The 22,928-nt window shown below is 38.6% G+C and overlaps 1 protein-coding gene across 2 annotated transcripts in view; it reads right to left on the bottom strand.

Annotated features, from left to right (window-relative positions):
• LOC105486968 (tryptophan hydroxylase 1) overlaps nucleotides 1-22,680 on the bottom strand; it is a 28,030-nt gene extending 5,350 nt beyond the window's left edge. Inside the window, exons 1-10 of one of the 2 annotated variants that reach the window (XM_011750180.2) lie at nucleotides 22,642-22,680; nucleotides 22,046-22,216; nucleotides 16,700-16,842; nucleotides 12,024-12,207; nucleotides 9,387-9,487; nucleotides 5,855-5,922; nucleotides 5,508-5,704; nucleotides 2,843-2,978; nucleotides 1,953-2,079; nucleotides 266-361 (exon numbers count right to left, since the gene is read on the bottom strand). In XM_011750180.2, coding sequence (XP_011748482.2) covers nucleotides 266-361; nucleotides 1,953-2,079; nucleotides 2,843-2,978; nucleotides 5,508-5,704; nucleotides 5,855-5,922; nucleotides 9,387-9,487; nucleotides 12,024-12,207; nucleotides 16,700-16,816 — 1,026 coding nt within the window. In that variant the 5' untranslated portion in view covers nucleotides 16,817-16,842; nucleotides 22,046-22,216; nucleotides 22,642-22,680. Of the gene's footprint in view, nucleotides 1-265; nucleotides 362-1,952; nucleotides 2,080-2,842; nucleotides 2,979-5,507; nucleotides 5,705-5,854; nucleotides 5,923-9,386; nucleotides 9,488-12,023; nucleotides 12,208-16,699; nucleotides 16,843-22,045; nucleotides 22,217-22,372; nucleotides 22,503-22,641 lie in introns of those variants that run through there. The other variant, XM_071075003.1, reaches the window with a different exon arrangement.
• Nucleotides 22,681-22,928: the final 248 nt, after the last annotated feature.

Genomic DNA, 22,928 nt, shown 5'->3' with positions numbered 1-22,928 from the left:
AGCAAAAGAAGTAGCTTGCTGTTCCCCATAGATGCCCTTATAAAATTCTGATTTATATATGTGTGTGTATATATATACATACACACATTTGGATTATATTATATAATATATAATTGGGAAATAGAGAAAAATACATTCAGGTAATGATTAGTGACACCCCCAAGTATTTTCCATAGTAACCTCTTGTTCAAAACCAAAAACTATTTCAGGTTTTATCAATTGTATTAGGTGAATATGGTTATATACAAAGATTTGCAACTCTTACTTTGAGTTCACTGATAGAAGAAAGTAAGCCAGCACCAAAGACTCTTAGCTGTCCATCTTGTTTACACAGACCAAACTCCACAGTGAAAAAGTAGCACTGCAAAAAAAATCAATATTATTCTCACACACTGAAGAATTCAATTTAAAACAAATTACAATTCTTAGTCACTGACCCAAATACCCTAGAATAAAGTCCAAAATCCCAGTCTAGTTCACAAGTCTTTCTACAATCTGGCCTCATCCTAAACCAGTACTTCTCAAGCTTCTGTTTTGATGACTTTTACATACTATTAAAAATTAGAGGACCCCAAAGCTTTTTTTGTGCATGTATGTATAGATTATCACTATATTAGCCATATTAAAAATTAAAACTGAGGGAAGAATGCTTGCTAATTAATTTTAAAATTTAATAAACTCATTTTATGGTAACATAAATGTTTTAATAAAAATAACTATATTGTACAAAACAAAAAAGTAAGAAAAGTAGCATTGTTTTACAATGTTATAAATCTTTTTAATGTCTGGCCAGAGTACAGATGGAGTCTCGTGTCTGCTTCTGTATTTAACCTTTTGGGATATACTGTTTGAGTACATGAGTTATATCAGCTTCATGCAGTTACCTAGTTAGAAAAGGGTTGAATATTTTAATAGTCTTTTTGTATAGTTGTGGATATTCTTCTTTTACTCTGCATGAAGACTCAACAAGTGGGTAGAGATTTTTAAAGTTCAACTGCAATGCGGGATCTGAATTATGTCAATGAACTGCCTGTTATATTAAAATCCACTGTGTGCTTTGAATGGATCTTTTATCTAGGCACAATTTTGACCTCAAGGACCCCATAAAAGAGTCTCAGGGACCCCAAGGGTCCCCAAACCACAGTTTTAGAAGCACTGTCCTATTTCACACTGCCTCCCCCATGCTTGGACACTCTGCTCCAGCTTCTCGCTGTTTCCCCAGACACATCAAGCACCTCCTTGTCTTTCCTTGTGCATCTCTTATCCTGAGATGCATTTCCTTCCTTGCTCAGCACATCACTCATTTTCCATCAGCTAATCCAGATGTCCTTCTCCCAGGAAAACTCCCCCAGGTTCTCTATGCTCCCAGAGCAAGCTGAACTTTGCTACAGGCTATCTCATTTGACGTAATTGTCTCCTCAAATAGTATATAAGCTCCTTAAAGGTAGAAACCAGGCCTTACTCATCTTTGTATTTCCAGCAGTGCCTTGTACCTAGTACTCAAAAACGTTTTAGCATAATTTTAAGGAAACCTATCTTTTTTATTGGAAAATAAAAGATAGATAACATATTATTGTAATCTTGTTTTTCTCTACCTTTTTTAAAGCTCATGTCTCCTTTTGATAAACCTTAAAATTTTACATCTTTCTTTAATGTTATTTGAATTAAAGATTATGAACGAAAACAAATTTTCTTTTCCTTTCTTTTCTCTTCTTTTCTTTATCCTTTCCTCTCTTTTCCTCTTCTTTTTTTTTTTTTTTTTTTTGAGACAGAGTCTCACTCTGTCCCCCTGGCTGGAGTGCAGTGGCGCAATCTCGGCTCACTGCAACCTCCAAGCAAAGACAAATTTTCTAATGGTCATTCTGAATACGTACTTTTAAACTACACAGATACTCATACACCCTACCCCAGGTGAAAATGACTGATCTATACAGTTAATTCCAGATTTATACCGTTGCCAGTTTTTGAACAGCCTCCTCTGAAGCGCCAAGAGAAGCCAAGCCAATTTCTTGGGAGAATTGGGCAAAACTAGGTTCAGCCAAAAGCGGGACATGACCTAAGAGTTCATGGCAGGTATCTCTGAAATAGAGGTACAAGTTTGTCATGCTGCAGTGCTTAACATAAGTGCATAATCAACCATTCAATCAAATCGCAATCCAATATTTTATTCTAATGATTGGGTGATATTACTCTGGTAATGGATCACAAAGGACACTAATCAAATAAAGAAACAATTTTGGTTCAAAACCTTGGCCACTCACAGACACACATATAAGTGCATATCAGGTATCTATGGACATCCACATGCCACCCCCACCTCCCAACCCTGCCACATACACACCCAAATCAGATCTCTGCTCAAATATCACCTTCTCAGCAAGGCCTTCCCTGATCACCCTTTTCAAAACAGCCACACACACACACACACACTCCCACACACCTACACCCTCCTCCATCCCCCTTTCTCAGCTTTATTTTTCTCCACGGGACTCATCACCACCCGATGCAACATTTGCATACATTTACTTGTTTGTTTATTATCTATATCCCCACTGGAATACAAGCTCTATGCAGGCAGAAATTTTTGTCTGATTTTTTTCAGTGTTACATTCCCTATGCTCAGAATAGCAGCTAGCACCTAATAGGTTGTCAATTAATAATCATAATGGCTATCACGTAATAGAGCATGGAATATGTATTTCATGCCAGGCGCCGTTCTAAATGCTTCACATGTGCTAATTTATTTAATCCTCACACACCAAAGAAAAAAAAACCCATAAGGCAGATGCCATTATTATAAATAACCATTTGATGAATTCATGGCTGAAATAGAAGTACTTACGGCTCTGGGGTATAGAAGGGATCTGAACTGTGTCTCACATATTGAGTGCAGTGAAAAACTCGAAAGGCTAAACCTGATAAGAAATCTCTTGGTGATAAGTAACCAGCCACAGGACGGATGGAAAAACCTGTACGCTCTGCAAAGCAAAGGAGAAAACAAAGAAAATCTTTACCAGAATAGACCCCTGACTGCAGCATTTTAGTTCTGCTAGTGGCACCAAGTAACACTTTGATGGAGGACATGGAAACTAAAATTTATCATATGCATATTAAGGGCAACTAATTATTATTAAGCACTTGCTACGGCCAGGCCAGGCAATGAGTTAGACCTTTTACATATCACATCTCCTTTCATGTTTACAACATGAGTTAAGGATGTTTCTTCTTATTGTGACAACTATGAAATGGAGGCTCAGAGACTCAATAATGTGCCCAAGTCCACACATTAGTTGATAAAGATAGAATGACAACTCAGATCTCCTCATGCCATACAACACCTTGCTGTCTCCCTAAAGGGTTTATACTATCTCCTAGATAATCTTCTTTTTGTTAAAACTCATTAACAAGATATATTCATTTCAATCAGAGCCATTTTTGAAGCTGCGCCATTTTTAGCCAGTACCATCTCTTGTAAAGTAGTCCCTTTCTTTTATCTAAACGGGATAGTGCTCTTCCATCTCCCAACAGCCAAGACTGCATGCATACTGCAAAAGAGGCCTGCCGCTAGGATTCAGTGGCTCGGGAGACCCCTGTAAGCCCTAATCTTGGCCTTCATTTCAAACCCTCACAACTCTGGTATTCCAGTTCCATCCAGCTGTGTTGTGTTTGGATGCTCCCATTCTGATGGGCAGACTGCACTGTCCAGTAAAAATTTCCGTAGTGATAGAAATGCTCCATATCTGTGTTGCCCAGTAAGGCAACTACTAGCCGCATGTAGCCACTGAGCATTTGAAATGTGGTTAGTGTGACTGAGGAACCAACCTCTTGATTTACATTTATTTTAGTTATTTAAATTTCAAAAAACCAAATGTGTTTAGTGTCTACCATATTTGATAGCGCAGGTATTCCCTTCCAACTTTTGCTTGAACTTTCTGTTAGTTTTGATTTCTCTTTGATATTTGACCTTGAAGCATTTTCAGCAACACATTCTGCAGCCAGCCCAGGCTCCAGACCCTAAGAGAACAGCTTTCAGTTTTGTGTGCATAACAAAACATTTCCTCCAAATCTCATGCAAATTTGATGTTACAATTTCTGTAGTGTATATTTGTCCATCTTTATAAGTCTATCAATGTTATGTGCATTGGTTCTCTATCATCCTTAATCACTATTTTTCAAAAGTTTAGTTTTTATGGAAACCAATTACATAATTTCTTCCCTTGTAGAAACTGTATTGCTCTTTCCTGTTTATTTCTTCTAGTTTTGTGTATAGTTGTTGAATACTGTTAAGGAGTTAAATAGATATGTAGATTTTTTAAGTCTATGTAAGAAACTCAAAGACAGCAATTTCAGACCATTATGGAAATAAACTAAATTCTTTTCAGTCACAGCATAACTTCTTTGTTTTTTCCACTATGGTAATCTGCTGAGATTATCTACTGAGATAAAAGGAAAAATTTATACTTCTTAAATACTGTAAACCCTTGGAGATAGATCACTGCTCCTTTTACTTCCTATACTAGCTAGAAAAACAGTAAAGAGGCCTGGACCAAACAAATATAAAGAACTAAAAGGAACAAAATTGTCCTTACCCTTTGTTTATGTCTCTACTAGCACCATCTTTTTTCTTGCTAAAATTATAAAATCTTAATGTGGAAAAGGTCTTTAACCTTCCCCAAGATGTTTGAATCTCCTCTACCAAATCCCTGGCAAATGGGTGTGAAGCTTTTGCACGAACACCCCCACGGATGAGGAACTAACCATCTCATAAGCCTGTTCTATTTTCAAATCACTCTTTAACAAGATATTCTCTATTCTGGGCCAAAAGCTTGAAGTTTCTATCCAACAGTCCTTTACTTAGAGTTGCACAGTGATCCCTCCGTTACAAAGATCCTTCCAACTATTTAAATAAAGCTATAACAGCCCCTAAATCTCTAGGTTAAACACCCTAAGAATTCTTCAAATTTTACTTTGTGATACAATTTCAAATCTCCTTATAATTCTGCTCACCTTCCTCTACCTTGGCTGCAGGTTATGATTATCCTTCAATGCGGTGCCCAATCCTGGATCCAATATACCAGGACAGAGTACGGGAAAATTCTGACCTCCCATATCACTACGCTTTATTACTCTATTAAAAATGCTGTCATTGTCGGGCGCAGTGGCTCACGCCTGTTATTCCAGCACTTTGGGAGGCTGAGGTAGGTGGATCACTTGAGGTCAGAAGTTCAAGACCAGCCTGGCCAACATGGCGAAACCCCATCCCTACTGAAAATACAAAAATTAGCCGGGTGTGATGGCAGGTGCCTGTAGTCCCAGCACTTTGGGAGGCCATGGCAGAAGAATCGCTTGAACCCAGGAGGCAGAGGCTGCAGTGAGCCAAGATGGCATCACTGTACTCCAGCCTGGGCAACAGAAAGAGAGACTCTGTCTCAAAAAAAAAAAAAAATGCTGTCATGATCAAAACAGAGTTCAGCAACCCCCTTACAAAAAATTAATTAGCTTATTACCTTTTAAAAAGTTTGAAACATCTTCCAATTGTGGGATATTATCCTCCCGATATCCACAATGTTTAGAAAGCAAAGGCAAGTTTTTGAGATACTCTCTGCAAGCATGGGTTGGGTAGAGTTTGTTGAGCTCTTGGAATACGGTTCCCCAGGTCTTAATCTCCTCTTCAGTGAATTCAATCTTCGGAATGGGGTCTCCACTAATGAGATAAAGGGAAGGAGTTGTTTTGAATTAGCATTTAATAAATAATGGCACTTATTTCACTTTCTACTTACCAAATGAACACAATTTATTCTATTCACTTATTTTATTATCTCAAAGTTGGCTACATTTTTTTAAATATACTTACTGTTTATAGTTCATAGCCAAGTCCGCAAAATACTTTCGACGTTTACGGTAGACATTGTCTTTGAAGCCCTGATAATTAAAGACATATTTTTAAATATCCACACTAAAAAAACTTGACAAATGATATTCGGGAAACATTTCATTATTACTAGAGCTATTACATTAAAGGGCTACATAATTGCTACTATGAGCAAGCATTATTTAGAGATTTATGATCATTTTTATTTTAAAGTCAATGTTACATGACAGTTTTATACTCCAGTAGCTACAAAGATAAAAGATATAATGGATACAAAGATAGTGTAGTGGCCACAAAGATAAAACAGTTTAAAGAATAAGGAAACCACCATCCCAGTTAAATATATGGCTCTTTTCCAAGGGTGAGGGTTTTTTTCCTTAATCATTTGACTATATCTTCAGTTATATTTACCCATAATAGTAATTAATAATAAAAAGTAATTAATATTTGAAATAGTGACTTAACTGAATCTAGTCTTAGATTTTATCACAAAATGCGAATATATTTGCCATTTGCAGAAATAATGATGATTTAAATAGCAGACAAAATAGTAACATTAGAATTTATACTCATGAAAAAATTTTTTTTTAGACAAAATGGCTGAGTGTGGTGGCTCACACCTGTAATCTCAACACTTTGGGAGACCTACAAGGGAGAATCACTTGAACCCAAGAGTTTGAGATCAGCCCGGCAACAAAGCAAGACTCTGTCTGTACAAAAAAAAATTAAATAACAATTGTAACTAGCCAGGTGTGGTGGTGCATCCCTGTTGTCCCAGCTCCTCAGGAAGCTGAGGCAGGAGGATGGCTTCAGCCCAGGAATTCTAGGCTGCAGCAAGATATGGTGGTGCCACTGCACCCTAGCCTGGGCAATAGAGGGAGGCTCTATCTTAAAAAAAAAAAAAAGACAAAATAAGAAATCAAAAATCAAAGCCCAGGAGAAAACAGCCAAAAATGCAAACAATGGGAAAGAAGGGGACACCTGAAAAGAGAGAATGAGACTCATCTCTTTAACACAGATCTATGAGAGAGCACAGATTTACTATGATTTGTGCTAAAATCTGGAAAAACAAATATGAACAAAGCAGCCTGGGGCTTAAAGGAGTTTACATGAACCTGTTATTGTAAAATGATACAGTAAGTGTCTCATCATATTGCACAGATATGTACAGAACGGCACGCACACTTAAAACGATTGTGTGGTTCAGGGAAGGATTCCCAGTGATTACTCTCGACTCGAGCTAAGACACAAAAGAGGAGTGGAAATAGCACAGTGATTAAAACAAACAAACAAACAAACAAACCCAGCATGTTGTGCCTAAGAAAATACAAGCAACCCCATGTTGCTCAAACTTGGAGAGTAAGGCAGAGCATGTTGAAACTAGTTGGGGTCTGCAAATTAAAGGTCCATTAAGGAGCTTGGAGTTTAGCCTTGGGTAATGGGAACCCACTGGTGTTTTTTTAATAACAACTTTATTGAGGTATAATTCACATACCATAAAATAACCATTCAGTGGTTTTTAGATATCCACAGAGTTAAACAACCATCTCCACCATCTAATTTCAGAAAGATTTTGTCCCCCCCAAAAAAAACCATGCTCATTAGCAATCACTCTCCAACTCCACCCCAACCCTCCCCAGCTCCTGGCAACCGGTAATCCACTGTCTGTTTCTATGTATTTTTCTGTTCTGGACATTTCTTATAAATGGAATCATACAATATGGGACCTTTTGTGACTAACTTCTTTCATTTACCATAATGTTTTCAAGGTTCATCTATGTTGCAGCACATACCAGTGTTCCATCTCTTTTAACGGCCAATGATATTTGCTTATATAAATATACCATACTTCATCTATTTATCAGTTAATGGACATTTGGGTTGTTTCCACTTTTTTGCTATTATGAATAATGCTGCTACAATCATTTGTGTATATGTTTTTGTATGGACATATATTTTCAATTCTTTTAAGTATGTACCTAGGAGCCATTGGTGATTTTTAAGAGAGAAGATGAATAATAGTCATATTGAGGTTTTAGATCATTCTAATGAGGATAAGAAGGAGGTGTTTGAAGATGACAAGGCTAGAGGAAGGAAGACCAGTTAAGGGATGTGGTAGTAGGGATGAATAAAGAACACATTTAAGAAATACCTAGGAGGTGAAAATCAGCAGGACTTGGTAGATCAGTAAAACTGATGTACTCACCTTTCCATAAACATGCCCCAGATTTTCTTGCCTCTGAACCTTTGCGCATACTGTTCCCTCCTGAATTGTTCTTCCTTTCCATCTCTTATCTGCTGAAATCTTTTAAGGCCCAGTTGAAATGTTGCCTTTCTCTGATCTCTTCAGCTAGAAGTGTTTGCTCTCTTATGTACATTTTGAGGCAATATTTTCATGAAGCAAAATTTTCACCTAGCATGCTTTTTATATTTTATCTTGTGTGTGTTTGTTTATATATGTGTGCTTTAGCTTTTCAACTAGACTACATGCTCCCTTCTGGCAAGTACTGCAATTAATTGCAATAGTTACTCAATAAGATTATAGAATAATTGGATACATCATCTGGTGGCTGTCTAAGGTAGTATACAAAGGTCACATTCACACAGCTAACACGTGAGAGAAGCTACATTAAAGCCCTGGTCTGTTCAACTTCACAATCGCACTCTCTTCTCTCCTCCCCTCCCAGAAATGCTCTAGATTTACTAATTCTCCAACTCTTGCCTGTACTGTACAATTTTCTCAGGACACAACTTCCTAGTTCATCAACTGCCTAATAAACCAATCATGCTGGGCAGTGTGGGTGGCAAGTCTTTCTCTGGCCTGCTTTTACTTATCTCCCTGTCCAATAACCCATGCCCATTTAAATAAAAACTGCAGACGCTATCTTCATTTTAGTATAACCTTTTGAATAGCTCTTAATAATAGGAATGCTGGGCATGGGACAGATATTTTGGAACAAATGAAGCTCTATGTTTTTCAGGCAGTTAGTCTCAATTCCACCAATATAGAGGTCTACTAACACTCGTTGAAATCTTGATTAAAACAATACCTCATTTAGTCTACAAAAAACACTTTCTCTAAAAACATTGCCCTTAATTTTTAGTTTGCTTTAAATTGTTTTTATAAATGTATTTATTAAAAATACTTACAGGGTGCTAGCTTATGCCTGTTATCCCAGCACTTTGGGAGACCGAGGCGGGTGGAACACCTGAGGTCGGGAGCTTGAGACCAGCCTGGCCAACATGGTGAAACCCCGTCTCTACTAAAAATACAAAAATTAGCTGGGTGTGGTGGTGGGCACCTGTAATCCCAGTACTTGGGAGGCTGAGGCAGGAGAATCACTTGAACCCAAGAGGCAGAGGTTGCAGTAAGCCTAGATCGTGCCACTGCACTCCAGCCTGGGCAACAGAGCAAGACTTGGTCTTAAAACAAAAAAAGCCTAGATCGTGCCACTGCACTCCAGCCTGGGCAACAGAGCAAGACTTGTTCTTAAAAAAGAAAGAAAATACTTACAGGATGGTCTGCATCTAGTTCAGATCCATACATCAGAACTCTGTTGGCACAACAGTCCAGGTCAGAAATCTTCTTTGGAAACCAAGGAACAGTTTCCATACCTGAAAATTAAAAAAAAAAAAAAGAAGCACTAAAAGTTGAAGAGACAATCTTAAGACAATAAAGAAGAGAAAATTAAATTCAGTTGGATAAGAGTTTTAATTTAAGGTTGTACATCAAGGCAAGATTTGTACGAGTTAAGTAAATTGCCCTATTTCTAAAAAGTAAAATTTATTCAAAATTTCTGAACTTTAATTTTTTTTTGAGTCTTCAGGTTGATGTTCTAAGTTTTGGAGAAATACTGTACTTTAGAAACAGACTAAAAGTTTTAAAAATGCTTAAGCTACATATTTAGTTATTCTACAAAAGCAGAAAAAGGATGCACAACTTTATTTACAGACCAAGGTACAAACTTAATAAAAACTTCATTTATTTTTGCCAGTGGAAAAGATCTTAGAAATCATTTGTCTTTGCCACCTTGATCTTCTCACCATTCCTCAGACACACAAGCCCTCATAAGACCATGGGGTTTTATAAATGCTACTCTTCTGTCTGGAGTAGCTATTCCACTCCCATTGCCTGCCCCACCCTGCCCTTCTGTTTTCCTGAGAATATCCTTCACATCCTTCAAGACCCAAATCTAATGAGATCTTCTCATTCCGCAAAGCCTTCCCTGACCCTGTAGACAGAGCTAATTATCTGTTCCCTCGGTTCCTGTGACTTTATGTCTCTCTCTAAAGGCTTTTACTACGTTTTATTATAATGTACCTGTTTATTGTCTGTCTTACATGAAAGACTGGAAACAACTGTAGGGTGGAGACTATATCTTTTGTATCCCTATTTCTTAGCAGAAATATCTGTCACAAGGCTGATGTATCAACTGAACTATTTAGTCATCTATACACCTCTGCATTTTACAGATGAGGTAATCAAATTCCAGAGAGGTAATTTACCCTAGGTAATGCACTCCTCTTGGAAGACAGAGGACTAGAACTCAGCTCTTCTTGCCCCAGTGTATTGCTCTTTCTAACATATCCAGGAGTGATATTCAAGGGATTTAACAACAAATACAACAGGAGCAGTAATCGCTCAAAAGAGACATCAGCAGAGTCCTAGGCTTCTGCTCTGCAAGGTGTTAACCCTTTAGTTGTTAATGATGGGTGTGGGACTTCCTGGTGGGGGGCCGGTATCTGGAGCAACAGAGGCTTCAGGCATGGTGAAGAGCCCTCAAGGGACTTGGGGAAGTAGCTCTCTGCCAGCCAGAAGTGGAGATATATCAGTATTTTAATAATTATATAGCTGTACGAACGCATAGCAGATGAATAGCAGTCCTGATTACACCTTAAATATTGTGGACAGAATCTGAAGAGATTATTTTAGATTGAGTACCATATATAAAATGTACCTAAACTATCCATTTGTCTTTTGCCTCGAGTGAACTTCAAGGATTTTTTCACCAGTAGAGATCTTAACCTTTATCTTTGCTACCTGAGTATCTGAAACTTTAGGAGGCTTTATTGCTTTCTCATTTGCTTTTGGAAGGAATGCTGTACATCAGTTGTTCCTGACCTTTTTGGCACCAGGAAGTGGTTTTGTGGAAGACAATTTTTCCAAGAATGGGGAGGCGGGAGATGGTTTCATCAGGCATTGGAGTCTCATAAGAAACACACAACCTAGATCCCTCGCACACGCAGTTCACAATAGGGTTCACGCTCCTAGACAGAGCTCAGGCGGTAAGGCTCGCTGGACCTGCTGCCCACTGCAGCTGTGCAGCCTGGTTCCTAACAGGCCATGGACGAGTCCCCTGCTATACGTATTGTGTGTCACTTCATAGTTGTCAGCAACTGTCAACATTTGCAACAAATTTAAATATTCATTTACTATCCGCTAGGTGCCAAGTCTTATGAGACTTACTAAGTGCTCAGGGATTGTGAATTAGAGGTTTTTCAGATCAAGAAATGTTGATGCTTTGGAATGAGAGATAATCAATCCCTGATTATGCCAAATTGTGTTGTCTTTCTTCTTTCTTTCTTTCTGCCTGCCTTCCTGCCTTCTTTCTTTCTTTCCTTTCTTTTTTTTTTTTTTGACAGGGTCTTGCTCTGTCACCCAAACTGGAGTGCAGTGGCATGATCTCAGCTCGGCTCTACAGCCTCAACCTCCTGGGCTCAGGTGATCCTCCCACCTCAGCCTCCAGAGTAGCTGGAACCATAGGTGCATGCCACCACACCTGGCTAATTTTTGTATTTTTTGCAGAGACTGGGTCTCTCCATGTTGCCCAGGCTGGTCTTGAACTCCTGGACTCAAGTGAGTCTGCCTTGGCTTCCCAAAGTGCAGGGATTACAGGCATGAGCCAGCACACCCAGCTGTTTCTTATACTCAAGATTTTCTTTTTCATTTCTCTTACACTAGATCAAATGTTGCTTTATAATTTTTCTTTGGTATCTTGAGCAACTATATTTTGTGTTCCCTTCACTACCAGACTATAAGCAATTTGGAGAGATTGTGTTTTATTATTTTCATGTTTTCAAGATAAATATAAGATTGAACACACATTAGGTGTTTCATCTTCTAAGTAGTATTTTCACATTTCGAACTTACCATCTTCCTTCACAGTAAAATTATCTGGTGGATTCACAGAGAGAACACTGGTATGAGACTTTAGCAGATGAAAAATATCATTCAATTGTTCTCTGTTGATGTCACAGTCAACAAAAATCTCAAATTCTGAGTTTCTTCTTTTTGATTTTCGGGATTCAATATGTAACAGATTCACATGCTTCTCCTGTGTAAAGCACAGGGTAAAGATTTCATGTCACTGCCTCAAATGTTAACAGTCTTTGAGCAGGCTACTCTCATTACCACCAAAAATCAGATTCAGACTTCTCAGAACAGCCAAAGGGGAAAAGGCTGTTTTTAGTGCTGCCAACAACAAAATAATTCCTTCTTAAAAATTATGTACCGGTCAGAAAAGTTTTCAAAGTTCATCCCACCCTCCAGAAACCAATAAAATAACACACACTACAGGCCCTTCAGATTGTCAGAATTAATCAGAATTCAAATTAAAATATTATTAAGTTTCCTGGCTAAGAGGAATCTTTTGAAAATTCTCATAAATAAAAGCTAGTTTTCAAAAAGTGATACCAATGTTAGTCCTGGAGAAAGAAGAGTTTCACTTTCAAAAATTCATTTAATAAAATTAGATGAACAGCTTGAGCACAGAGTATTTAATACCTCAAATCTCTTAAGCTACAGTCTTAGTAACAGCTGAACCAGATCTCCTCTTCTGACCTCTTCCAAGTCAGCCTAAGATGGGGGTGCTGTGTGTAGAAGTGTGGGAGGAGGGTATGTTCTCTTTCCAATTTGGGTGGCTTAGGAAGAGTGCTGGGGACATGATAATGAAACATGAGAACCAATCACCCAATAGTTTTTTCATCTAAAAAAATGAGAAGGTTAGAGCAGATAATCTCCAATACTAACCAGTGCATCCTAAAATAACTTAATGAACACCCATGCAACTAGGTGAGAGCTGCGAAGAGTATAAAGGAAAGACATAAAGGTATTTACATTCTAGTTGGCTAACATATGGAAGATTAAGAAAATAAAGTAAAGAGTGTTCAGATGCAGATGCTCAGCAAAGGGAAAAGCATTACGACTTAAGAGAGAGTAGAAAGTTTCATGGAGCAGGCAGAAACTTAAATGAATCTTAAAGAATAGATAGAATAGGTCAGGCATGGTGGCTCACACCTGTAATTCCAACACTTTGGGAGGCCAAGGTGGAAAAATCACTTAAGCCCAGGAGTTCAAGAGCAGCCTGGACCATGTAGCAAGACCTCGTCTCTACAAAAAAATAATAAATTAGCCAGGTGTAGTGGCGCACACCAGAAGTCCCAGCTACTTGGGATACTGAGGTGGGAGGGTCACTTAAGCCCAGGAGGTTAATGCTACAGTGAGCTGTGATTGTGCCACTGCACTCTAGTCTGGGTGACAGAGTGAGACCCTTTCTAAAAAAAAAAATCAGGGAACGTGAGCTAACAAGAAAGAGGAGTGAGTGATAGAAGATGTTAGGAAATTAGAATAGGCAGGGTTTATCTGGGAACATAGAATTTATCACAGAATCAATACAAGTCAGTTATAAAATATACTGGGATTGATCAGGTGTAGAGAAGAGTTTCATTTCATCTATTTCTTATAAATTTTTACATTAATAATGCATTTGTAAATATTTTCTAAATGATGACTTGAATAAATATAAATCCAAACTATGTTTTTGGAGGACAAAAAAAAAAGATACAAAAATGTCAATTATTCCTAAATTTAAATCTCAATGGAATTTGGTGAGGAAATGTAATAAATAATTTCAAAGTTCATCTGGAAGAAAAACACAGTCTGGAAAATTCAGATAAAGTAGAAGTAGTACGTGAAACATTCCCTATCCGTCATTTCAATTACAGAAACAGAGGCACAGAGAGGTTAAGCAGTTCGGCCAGAAGCACATAGGAGACAAGTGTCAGAGCCAGAATTCAAATCTAGGCTGTCCAGGACCACAGTCCATGCGCTTAAACATTATGCTGTAATCCTGTTGCACAAGAAAGGAAGAGTCACAAAGGTGGATACTATGGCTCTTCTTCAAACAATATTTACATAATCTTAATAATAAAAACATTAAAGACTGACAGAGCCAAAAACCGGGACACAAATGCATTGGGAAGACGAGTGGAAAGGAAGTTGAAGAGGCCATCGGAAGGGGAGTTGTGTCAAGAAACCTAAATTTTTGCTTCATTGTTGAAAATCAATAGATAATTACCTATAATTTTAGAAATCAAGAAGTAGAAGCAGAATAAGCATATAATTTATAAGTGTGGAAGTAAATATTAGAAAAATAGTCTAAAGAGTTGAAAAAGGTTGCCTCCACAAGGTGGGGGATAAGTAAAATGGATGGAGACACACCCGGAGAACACCATGTAGCAGTTAGAAGAATGAATGAGATGTTCACACAACAGCGTGCACAGGTCTTAAGAACACAGTGCTGGATGGGAAAAAGAATCTTTATAGCACAATATGATTATATAAATTACGAATATATGCACACACAAAAACTACATATTCTAAAGTGCAGATAAAAGTAATTCAATGTACATATGAGAGCAGTTCTCTATCAGAAGAGAGAAATGGAGATAGAACTGAAGAATGAAATAAAACAGGAAGAGGTTGCACAAATCAACAATGATAGTGTACACGTGATTTAATGAGTGGGATTAACTCAAGCTTCTGCACATAAGGTTGCAAAAAAATTAAATGGAACTTAGGAATGAAGAGAGATGGAGCAAAAGACTGCTTTTAAAAAAATATGTTTTATAGTATGGGTTGAGTTGTTCTTAAGCTATGCACAATTATTTTTTGATTAAAAATTAAATTTAAAAAGTTGATGGAAGAAGACACACAGGTATTTTATTTAAAGACTCAAAAGTAATCAATAGAATAGCTAAAAGTAATAATACAATTATCAGATTTGGAAGGACTGGGAGAGGGAAGGGAGGGAGGTGGTATCAGTATCATTGTTCATAATAAAAAGTAAATGAATATAGTGTGAAGTTGATAACTCGAAAAGACATATAAGAGCAATGTTTAGGTTTCATAAACTCACCACCAAAAAAACTAAAGGCCAGAAATAGTTAAAAGAGGTTGCCTCTAAGGAGTGGGACTGAGAATATGGTATGTGTTAGGTAAGAAAACTGATGCTTTTCATTACAAGCTCTTCTAGACTATCTATATTTCAGATTTTTAATTCTTTGAAATATTCTTTGCAAACAGCTATATAATAGTATGTCATATGATTATTAACATAGCTAACATCTATTGATCACTTACTTTGTACTGTACCATCCTAAGCACTTTAGAGATATTAACTGTACTAATGCTCACAATGACCCTATGATGTAGGTAGAGTTCTCATTTTATGGACATAAATCCTGAAGTGTGGAGAGATTGATCAATTTGCCCACGATCACCCAGGTAATAAGTGACAGAGCAAGGATTTGAATTCAGGTGGTCTGTCTCTGGAGACCAGAGCTTAACCACAGTGGTGTTCTGCTAGCACAATTCAACATCCCCTATATTAGGACAAGTGGATTATTTATAATTTTTAGTTCCTATAAACAATACATCTTTGTGTGTCCCTGAGCCCTTAAACTCAGTTAGGTCCCCCAAGTTCAACGCTTTCACAATATGTGGTACTTCTGTTTCATGTCACTTTACACATAGTAATTATTCACTTATAGCAGTTGTTTGTTTAGTGTTGCCTTTCCCACTAGATTATATACTCTGTGAGAACAGGCACTGTGTTTACTTCGTCCAGCTCCACATCCTTAGTGTCTGGTGTGGTACCCGACACATAGTAAGGACTCAATAAATATTCATGTTCTGCTTGACTGATCCATATTTTTAAGACAGATTTACGAAATTAGAATTATGGGTCAAAAGTATGAACATTTTAAGGCTCATAATACGTATTACCAGATAGTTTCCCTACATGGTACACAAATTTACCCTCGTGCCAAAGGTGCATTGGAGGGTAATGCACCTCCAATGCAATGAAGCTCTGACAGTAGGGGACAGTGTCATTATAGAATCTTTGCTACATGAAAATAATATCATTAAATATACTATGACTATCATTAAATCTCAAGTATATAATTTAAAATGTCTGATTAAATACCAATAAAATTGTAATACTTCATTAAAATTAAAATTTGCTTCTCTAAAATCTATGAAGTGAATTTTTTCTCCCCCATTTCCCAAAGTAGCTATTTGTATCTCCTCTTCTGTAAATTGTTTGTATCCCTTGCTAGAATTCAGCACTATTTTAGAAATGTAAGTTCTTAACAAATGTTTGTACTCCACCTCTGAAGAATTTGCAATAATTTATATATATTTATATATGTAAATTATATATAAATATAGAATTTATATATATAACATACATAAATATAGAGAGAGAGAGAGAAAAAAAAATCTCACTCTGATACCCAGGCTAGAGTGCAGTGGTGTGATCATAGCTCACTCACTGTAACCTTGGACTCCTGGACTCAAGCAATTCTCCCACCTCAGCCTCCCAGGCAGCTGGAACTACAGGTGTCCACTACCTCACCCAGCTAAATTTGTTTTTGTTTTTTTTCTTAAGAGATGGGGTCTTGCTATGTTGCTCTGTATTTTAAATATAGTTTTAGAGATTCATTTCTAGAAGAATTTTGTGCAAAACTATGGAAAATGCTTACCTGAAATATTTTCAGGGCTTTTATAAGTCCTCCAACTTCATTCTTTAAGGAAAAAATGAGACTTGCTCTTCCCCTTTCTAAGGAATGGTCTTTGTTCTCCTTATTGTCTTCAATCATGATGAATTTGGAGTAATTCTCTAAAACTAAAGTATGAAAACAAAGACAAAGGGCTAAAAAAGAAGGTGTACAATGCAGACAATATTTGATAACTAAGGGCTAATTTACTTCTAGAAGCTTCAGTTTCTTAATCTTTTATAAAACCTAGATATGCAGATAAGCTTTGCAAGAATCTAGTGAGACCAAAATAAGATGAAACTTCGCCTGACACCTGCCTAGAACAGAACAGGCACACAATACATGTTAGTAGTTCCCTTTCATGTTTTTCTAAACCAATCCCTCTTTCAGGGCATGACTCAAGCCTGCTGGCTTCTTTTAGTCTTCCCAACTATTGTAGCCTGACCTAGTCAGGAAGGCCTACCTCCTCCCCGCCCTGTCCACAATCTTAGCACTTCATTATACCAGGTCTCAAATGCTTTCCCCAAATGTTTTATTTGAACATATCTCACCTTCTGACAAGGCAGCAAGCTCCTCCAGAGTGGGGACAAGGCTTTCTATTTATTTTGTAAACTAAAGGCCTGGCCAGCTCTAGACATATGTGCACTAGATGGATAACTGCTAGCCAGGAGAATTCTAGCTCTGCTTCTCAGAAGATGAACCAGATATCTACTTTGGTATCTTCTCAACCACTTATTTACACTGCAAAACAGTGTAAGAAAATACGTGGAATGTGAAGTCAGATATATCTAATTATTGGCCTCATGTTTATCAGTGTATGACCTCGGGCATGCTACTTAACCTTTCTAATATAAAACTAAGTTACCAAACAGCTACCGGAACTCATAACATACAAAATTCCCACTTGTTTTAAAACACCATAACGTGGCGTGCTATTCTGAGATTTTCCTCACGGAAGAAACTAGGATACTTCAGGTACCAAGAAGAGTTAGAGACACATAATTCAAAATTTAACCAACATTTATGAATTCAGTGGGTTCAAGTTTCTAAAACTACCAAGATTTTTAAATTATGCCAAATTAGTCTCTAGAATTAAAACAATTTCTACTTTGAACGCTATAAAACGAAATGGTCAGTTAAACTGAATAATTATGTGGATTTTTCTGTGATTCAAACAATTACTAATGGTAAAATGAATAAAATTTCAACCCAAGCACATTCACATGTGTAAAGCACCACAGTCAAAGTTAGGGCAGTAAAAATTTTAAAACAAGACAATTTGCCTCCAAAGAATTCACACACTTGTCTATGGGGAAGGAGAAAATGGAAGATAGACTTCTCAATAAGTACAAAGAAGCAGAAGAGAAGGGACACTGAGATCCCAGCCATGATACCCAAGGAGTACACTCAACCACCCCTCACCTTCCCACCTCCCCACCTCCCCACCCCTTTGATCAATATCCCATGTGCTTCTAAAGATGACTGAATACAGCTTCTAGCCCATCCATGAGTCTCTGCTGAGAAAGGATTTATGGATGAGAAGCAAAAGATCTTATGAGATTTTCCACTTCGAAGGAAGTGACCATTTCTCAAGGTAAACTTAAGTATAAACAGAAAATACCAAATTGGTGACTCTGGGGCTAAAAATTCAGGGATGGTCTCAGGTAAGCATTCTCAAAATGCTTTTAGGGATATGAAAACCTTCAGAAATGTTTGTTACCCATTCAATTACCACTCAAAGATTGACTTTTCTTATTAAACACAGAGTATGGGTGACGTTGTCCTATAGTGTGCAAATGTAAACAATAAGAGAGATGCAAAATAATATAACAAATTGCTAGTAGTAAATCATTCTGCAAATCCATCTAGGCAAGTTATAATCTTTATGGGTATCAATCTCTTTATTTGCAAACTTAGAGGGAGGATAATCAACACCACTCTCATGATTATAAGGAGGATTAAATATATATAAACTTATTGTTATGAGAATTAAATAGTTATAATTTATATAAACCTCTTGGAACAGTTGCTAGCCTACACTAAGTACTCAATAAGTATTATCTCAAATAATGGGGAATATGTCCCAAATTTTCCAGTCTTCAAAAAAAGAGAAAATGTTAAAGTAATGAAATAGACATTCTAAACACCTCTGGCTAAAAATTTTTCTTGCCCTAGGAATTAGGCATTTTACAAGATGATTAACATATTTCTTATAATAGCAGGCATGTGGAAAAGTTGCTTTATGATATAAAATGTCAGTATTGTTTTGTATCAAGGTGATTTCAGTTTCATTAATTTATTATAAAATCCCTAAAGTGTATTAAATTCCAAATCGCAAGCAAAGAATTCAGCAGTTTTTTTGCAAACGAATAAAGACCCCAAAGTAAAATGTACTGAGTTAGCCTGTATTTACTGAGTCCTCATGTTTCCTGATACCGTCACCATGACATGCAGAAGGAAGAGGATTCTGCAAATAGAAGCCACTTCCTGGCCAACCACTAGCTTCATCATGTACATCAGCTTTAAGAACTGGGAGCAAGGATCAGAGAACAGTAAAGAAAAGTTGCCACTGATTTTTTCCGGTCAGTGGTAACACCAGCAGAATTCTAGATCTTCGATAATTTGTCTTTCAACAATCTCTTGGAGCTTGGAATAAAACTCTTCTTATAAAACTATATGAGGCCAGCCACAGTAGCTCACGCCTGTAATCCCAGCACATTGGAAAGCCAAAGCGGGTGGATCACTTGAGGTCAGGAGTTGAAGACCAGCCTGGCCAACACGGTGAAAACCTGTCTCTACTAAAAATACAAAAGGTAGCCTGGCATGATGACACATGCCTGTAATCCCAGCTACTTGGGAGACTGAGGCACGAAAATAGTTTGAACCCAGGAGGCAGAGGTTGCAGGGAGCCAAGATCGTGCCACTGCACTCTGGCTGGACAACAGAGTGAGACTCCATGTCAAAACAAACAGACAGACAAACAACAACAACAAAAAAAACTACTATGAAGAGTCTGGGCAACATAGTGAGATGCTGTATGAACAACAATAACAAAAAACAATTGTTTAAGTTAGCCGGGCATAGTGGCTTTCACCTGCAGTCCCGGCTACTAGGGAGGGAGGCTGAGGCAGGAGGCTTACTTGAGCTCAGGAGTTCTAGGCTGCAGTGATCCATGATCGTGCCACTGCAGTCCAGCCTGGATGACAGAGTAAAACCCCGTTTCTTAAAAAAAAAAAAAAAAAAAAAAGAATAAGGATTTCCTTCAATTTTCAAAACTGGCCCCTAAGCTCTCCTGGAAGTTGCTATTGTGAGAAGGTACTAACAGTCATGGCTCCATCCCTTTAGGGTTCATAATTATTTTCTTTACCTGATTCTTGAATGGATCAAGTTTTGTGCCAACATCTCCTTAGAGGGTGTGGGGAGAGGAGGGTGAAGGATATATTAATTGAAATTTATGATATGCAAGGCATTTATATTATTTTGATTTATTTAAAGACATACATTATTATATTAAGATGTGAGTGGCTCACACCTGTAATCCCAGCACTTTAGGAGGCTGAGGTGGGCAAATCACGAGGTCAAGAGATTGAGACCATCCTGGCCAATGTGGTGAAACCCGGTCTCTACTAACAATACAAAAATTAGCTTGGTGTGGTGGCACACACCTGTAGTCTCAGCTACTCGGGTGGCTGAGGCAGGAGAATTACTTGAACCTGGGAGGTGGAGGTTGCAGTGAGCAGAGATCGTGCCACTGCACTACAGCCTGGGTGACAGAGCAAGATTGCATCTCAAAAAAAAAAAAAAAAAGATGTGGAAACCCTCCTCCTTGTTTAAGTCATGGTAAAAATGAAGGTTCTGAAAAGGAACTTTTGCTAAGAAACTAGAAGAAAATTCTCACCTTCTTTTTTGTTCCTCCCAACCCCAAAATAATCTTATAGGACACATATCTTTGATGGTTACTCAAACTTCGCCATAACTTTGCTTGGTTGACAGAGCTTATGAGGAATCAGTTATTTTTTCCTCCATTCAATTAACCCCAAACCCCTTTCAGAACCTCAATATTTTGCCTTGTTACTTTTTCCTTTCCCCCTTCAACCCACCTGCCCCCTCCTACTCTTTCAGGGAAAAAAACCCACAATACTAACCTGGTAAGATAAAATAGGTCACACTTGTTTGAATCGGCGTCTCATCAATACATAAGCATTTTGTTTTATTTTATTTTATTTTATTTTTATTTTATTTTATTTTATTTTATTTTATTTTTTTGAGACGGAGTCTTGCTCTGTCCCCCAGGCTGGAGTGCAGTGGCCAGATCTCGGCTCACTGCAAGCTCCGCCTCCTGGGTTCACGCCATTCTCCTGCCTCAGCCTCCCGAGTAGCTGGGACTACAGGCGCCCGCCACCGCGCCCGGCTAGTTTTTTTTTTTTTTGTTTTTTTTTTTGTATTTTTTTTTTCTGTATTTTTTAGTAGAGACGGGGTTTCACCGTGTTAGCCAGGATGGTCTCGATCTCCTGACCTCGTGATCCGCCCGTCTCGGCCTCCCAAAGTGCTGGCATTACAGGCTTGAGCCACTGTGCCCGGCCAGCATTTTATTTTTAAAGCAACACTCTAATCAGCTAATACCAACTGGTACCCCTTTCTCATGAAAGGCAGAGAGTCATTCCCCTACTGCGTCTCCTGCCCTGACTAAGGATGCACTGCTGTGCAGGACCCACCATTGCAAATAAGGAAAAAATACCGAGAAGACACTCAGAAGATCAACAGACACAACCCTTGGTAAAGTAGAGGTCAAGGCGCACACAATGACCAACTCTTTTCTCCCCTTAGTTTAATCAGTAAAACAAGTGTAATTTATATTTACCTGATCTAGGATGCACAAAGCATTACTGAATTAGTCTTTTGAAAGCGTGGATATTGTTTGAAGACAAAACTAAAAACAGCAAGGAGGATTCTTTCAGAGGGAGGGAATGCTCTAAAGAGTCTTGATTTTCTTTTCTAAATAAGGGGTGGGAATGAGGATGAAAGTGGAGATGAAATACAAAAGAAAACACTACCCATGAAAAGCAGTATTCTAGGAAATAAAGGTACTAGTAGAGAAAATGGAAATAGAAGACACATCCTTATCTGGAGATAATCTAATAATACATGCACAGATGGACCTCCCTGATAACATATGTAAACCACAGATTATAACTTTTCAGAAACATTGATATTAGAATTCCAACCACCCCCCCTTCTTTAAACTTTTCCTGGATTAGCAGAGTGGGACATCAATGAGGAGTTCATTTTAAACCTCTGAAAATCAAACGCCAAAGGAGAGGCTGAGTTTACCTGGACTCTTAACTGACTCTGAACCGCAAGGACCTAGTCCTCTTTGTCAACTGCGACCTTGCAACAAGCTCTTAGTAGTCTGTTGGGATGGTGGTGACGATGGTAAGTGCGATGCCGAGCTTTGCATCTGAGACTCCCTCTTCTTCGGGGGCCTGTTTAAGGGAGGCTTCCCTTCATGGGGGGAGAAGAAAAAAGAGATATTGCCCTTTGATGGAGAGGAAGGGAAGGAAGAAAAATCTTTCTCTTTCTGCCAACATAGAAGAGTCACACAGCCTTGGGTTGGACTCTGAACCCGTTTCCTCATCTGGGGACTCAAGAAATATCTACCTGCGTTTGTTGTGAAGGTGAAATCTGATGATGGATAGAGTCTGTTCCTGGCACACAGGAGGCCCTCAAAAAGTGTCTTCTCCCCAAAGAGCGTAGGAGGAAAGAAGAGTAAGCGTCTACAGAGGTACAACTCCGACCTCCCAAATCTGACTCCGTAAGACCACCAATTTGCCTCCCGGGAGGGTGACTGCCCAGCCCCGCGCCTGCCGAGTGCCGCCAAAGCCTCGACGGCGGTCCCCGGCGCCCGCTGGAAGGACCGCCTCACTCACCTGGGGCGCCGCTAGCTGCGAGCTGGCTCTGCCCGCGGCCCAGAGCTGCCGGCATCTTATAGAAGCGGGCGTCGGAGCAGCGGGGCAGCGGCCAATGAGAAGGGAGGGCCGGCGAGTGTGGGGCGTGGGTCCTCCCGGCGGATGGGTGGAGCGGGGCGGGGGTTTGGCGGAGCACCGCAGGCTGCTGGCAGTCGCGTCCGCCTGCTCCCGGAGACTCGCACGCCTCGATCTCTGCGTGTATCTGACTGGTGTTTTAATTAAGTGAATATTAGGCCATCCTTAACTAC

The sequence above is a fragment of the Macaca nemestrina genome, chromosome 12 (genome assembly GCF_043159975.1).
Source record: "Macaca nemestrina isolate mMacNem1 chromosome 12, mMacNem.hap1, whole genome shotgun sequence".
Taxonomy (NCBI): Eukaryota; Metazoa; Chordata; class Mammalia; order Primates; family Cercopithecidae; genus Macaca; species Macaca nemestrina.
Note: the sequence above shows the minus strand (reverse complement) of the source record. Positions and strands in the feature narration are given on the sequence as shown.